The 3,843-nt window shown below is 46.2% G+C and overlaps 1 protein-coding gene across 1 annotated transcript; it reads right to left on the reverse strand.

Annotated features, from left to right (window-relative positions):
• Positions 1-1,379: 1,379 nt before the first annotated feature.
• LOC108369479 (uncharacterized) lies at positions 1,380-3,231 on the reverse strand. Its single transcript, XM_017624592.1, has 2 exons — positions 2,941-3,231; positions 1,380-2,846 (listed from the first exon to the last, which is right to left on the reverse strand). The coding sequence occupies exons 1-2, from the start codon at positions 3,229-3,231 to the stop codon at positions 1,380-1,382; spliced, it is 1,758 nt and encodes a 585-aa protein (XP_017480081.1).
• Between the last annotated feature and the right edge of the window lie 612 nt (positions 3,232-3,843).

Raw genomic sequence — 3,843 nt, forward strand, 5'->3', positions numbered from 1 at the left:
CTGCCTCCGTTAGAACATCATCCATGTAGAACTCATCAAGCAAAATCTGAGCAGCGTCAGAAAAGTTACAGCGTTCGTCAGCAGATAGAGTGTGCAATACTTTAATGGCCAGATATGGCACGCAATTGGTACCATAAGTGACAGTTTTTAATCTGAAATGTGTTGACTCTCGATGCGAGTTAGGTCGCCAAACAATAGCTGCAAATCAGTATCTCTCTCGTCCACCAAGATCTGGCGGTACACCTTGGCGATATCTCCAGTGAGCGCAATTCGGTATCGACGCCAATTTAGTACAACAGCAGTCAGGTCGTTCTGTAACTTAGGACCAGAGTATAAGCAATCATTAAGAGACTTACCACAGTTGCATCGTCTTGAGGCGTTGAAGACGACCCTTAATTTCGTTGTGCTGCTGGATATTTTATAGACGCCGTGGTGGGAGAGATAACAGATGGGCGTTGAACATTATTCTTCTCTAGTGATGCTCACCATATGTTACAATGATGCGTACTCGTTGATAAATTCTTCGTACATATCTCGCATGACCGGATCTCGAGATAAAGGTCGACGAAGATGATCGAGGAGACCAATCGCATCATGGTGCGTAGAGGCTAATTGCGTTAGATCAGAATCCGGTTTGACTGGTAGCCGCACAATATAACGACCGTCTGCAGCGCGACGAGTAGTGCGGTTGAAGTAATTCTGGACGAATCGATCATCTTGCGTTAGTGCGGGCGTTGAATTAAGCTCTTCCAACTCCCACAAGCTGCGAATAGTTCGGTCGAGATCGAGTTGAGTGTGATAGCAGTCGATCACATCCCGTGTCGTCACGAGAGATTGATTACCAGAACTGCCGAAAATCACCCAACCCAACCGTGTACTTTGGCCAATCAAATNCGTTAGAACATCATCCATGTAGAACTCATCAAGCAAAATCTGAGCAGCGTCAGAAAAGTTACAGCGTTCGTCAGCAGATAGAGTGTGCAATACTTTAATGGCCAGATATGGCACGCAATTGGTACCATAAGTGACAGTTTTTAATCTGAAATGTGTTGACTCTCGATGCGAGTTAGGTCGCCAAACAATAGCTGCAAATCAGTATCTCTCTCGTCCACCAAGATCTGGCGGTACATCTTGGCGATATCTCCAGTGAGCGCAATTCGGTATCGACGCCAATTTAGTACAACAGCAGTCAGGTCGTTCTGTAACTTAGGACCAGAGTATAAGCAATCATTAAGAGACTTACCACAGTTGCATCGTCTTGAGGCGTTGAAGACGACCCTTAATTTCGTTGTGCTGCTGGATGTTTTATAGACGCCGTGGTGGGAGAGATAACAGATGGGCGTTGAACATTATTCTTCTCTAGTGATGCTCACCATATGTTACAATGATGCGTACTCGTTGATAAATTCTTCGTACATATCTCGCATGACCGGATCTCGAGATAAAGGTCGACGAAGATGATCGAGGAGACCAATCGCATCATGGTGCGTAGAGGCTAATTGCGTTAGATCAGAATCCGGTTTGACTGGTAGCCGCACAATATAACGACCGTCTGCAGCGCGACGAGTAGTGCGGTTGAAGTAATTCTGGACGAATCGATCATCTTGCGTTAGTGCGGGCGTTGAATTAAGCTCTTCCAACTCCCACAAGCTGCGAATAGTTCGGTCGAGATCGAGTTGAGTGTGATAGCAGTCGATCACATCCCGTGTCGTCACGAGAGATTGATTACCAGAACTGCCGAAAATCACCCAACCCAACCGTGTACTTTGGCCAATCAAATGACTAGTTTTGCTACGCTGTATTCCGCTTAACAGAAGAGCAGCATAATCGCCAGCATTTAAGATGACATCAATCAGTTGAGGTACATTCCCAGTGGGATCAGCAAGGTCTAACTCACTTAAGTGTTGAACATCGTTCGGTGCAATAGCTACCGTCGGGGTGCGGTTTCCAACTCGAGGCAACACTAGAGCGATGCATGCAAGCTCGAAGTCGGATTTCAATGAACGTAGATTAAACGTTAATAACCCCTTTGCCGTAGCCACTCTATCACCGTTAGCCCCATTAATAGGTACCTTTACATTAGACTTCACCAAGTGTAACAGGTTGACTGCGGATTCGCTGATGACCGCTGCTTCTGCCCCGCTGTCCAGTAAAGCTCGTAAAACGACCTTGTGTCCGGACTCTGGCTTAACCTCAATCAGGGCTGTGCCGATCAGTATCGGCAGCAGCATATTAGGGCCTTGCCCTGTTGTGACTGCGTTATGAGAGGATGCAGCCTGTTTGCTGGTACTAGTCGCATTGAAAGCAAAGTAGTCGTACAGCATTTTGTGGTGCTTAGCTTGACACGTCTTGCAACGGCGCTCGGAAGAACAAGCTGATTGCTGGTGGCCGATGTGCAAACAGTTTAGGCACAGCTTAGCTTGTAGTGCGTAGTCATACCGTTCGTGCGGCGATTTATTGCGAAAAGCTTTGCAAAACATGATAATATGCTTACCGGAGCAGTTGGGACAGCGCCCAGATGTGGTATGATTCCCAGAAACAGCAGAGGTGGTGCCTAACTTCTTTGGAGTATGCTCCTTTACGAAGGGCTTCGGCTCGGTGTAGCTTTGGACTATTTCCAGGGATTGTGTTCTACTGGTAAGAAACTCCTGCAGCTCCCTAAAAGTTGGAATATCGCGGTTCGACTTTAGGGAGCGCTTCCATGCTTTGCGAGTGGTGGCATCCAACTTGTGAGTAATAGTGAACACCAACCGATCATCCCAATGCTCGATTGGCCGGCCCAAATGCTGCAGCATACGTATAGACGACGTCACGCCATCAAGTAATGACCTCAGCAGAGGCAGATTCTTTCGGAGCACAAGGAAGTTTGCTAATCACTGCTACATGAGCGCTGATTATCCGTTTGTTCTCGTACTGGGATTGAAGTAGCTCCCACGCAACCTGGAAGTTAGCATCTGTTGTGGTGACGTTATCAAGCGCATTTTTTGCCTTTCCAGTAAGGCTATCCTTTAAGTATTGCAAGCGCTGTGTGTTTGTTAGGGATGCGTTAGATGTAACAATGGAGATGAACAAATCTTTAAACGGGAACCAGTATAGGAAGTTACCATCGAATGGTGGAATTCGAATGCGTGGTAGTGATTGATATATCGCCTGTGTTGGTACGAAGGACTGCGACATCGATGTATCAGTGGGCAAATTCGTGCTGTCCAATAGATGGTGTAGTTCACCCATGGTCTCGGCATAGACGCACTCCACTGCCTCGAAGTCAATAGATGTCGCAATGCCAGCTGCCTCCCTTTCTTCAGGAGTGCACTCACTAACAACCTGGTCATGAAGACACACGAATTTTGCCAAATATTGCCCCAGAAGCTCCTTTCTCGCTTATAAAAAGCCCTTTGTTTGCTTTGCTTTTGCGGTTTTGCGGGTATTTATTGCGAAATTTAAAATTGCCGTCTTGCTTGACTGCAGCTGCTTAACCTTCCTATCCATGTCTAACACCAACGTAGTGCGTTCTACAAAAATGATTTCTGCGAACGCTGCTGCAAATGAATTTCAGCAGCACGATGTAAAAAGTGAGGTTATGTTGTAAGAGTCCCACCACACGTGCGTGCGGAGCAGATTCCGAAACTCGTTTTTTATGCTCAAACGCTGGGAATAACTTTTGCAGCACAGTATCCAAAAGCCGTGGATTCCCCGCAAGGGTTGCCAAAATGTTAAGAGTTTGTCGGTTTTCGAAAAATAAACACTAAGCCGAAGACTATATCTGATTTAGATATATTGAAAGAATTCTCGCTAGTACAAAGTAAACAATATGTCTATAGCTAGGTTAGCTGCGAAAATATA

The sequence above is a fragment of the Rhagoletis zephyria genome, unplaced genomic scaffold (assembly GCF_001687245.7).
Source record: "Rhagoletis zephyria isolate East Lansing unplaced genomic scaffold, Rhagoletis_zephyria_1.1 Rzeph_scaffold_03700, whole genome shotgun sequence".
Taxonomy (NCBI): Eukaryota; Metazoa; Arthropoda; class Insecta; order Diptera; family Tephritidae; genus Rhagoletis; species Rhagoletis zephyria.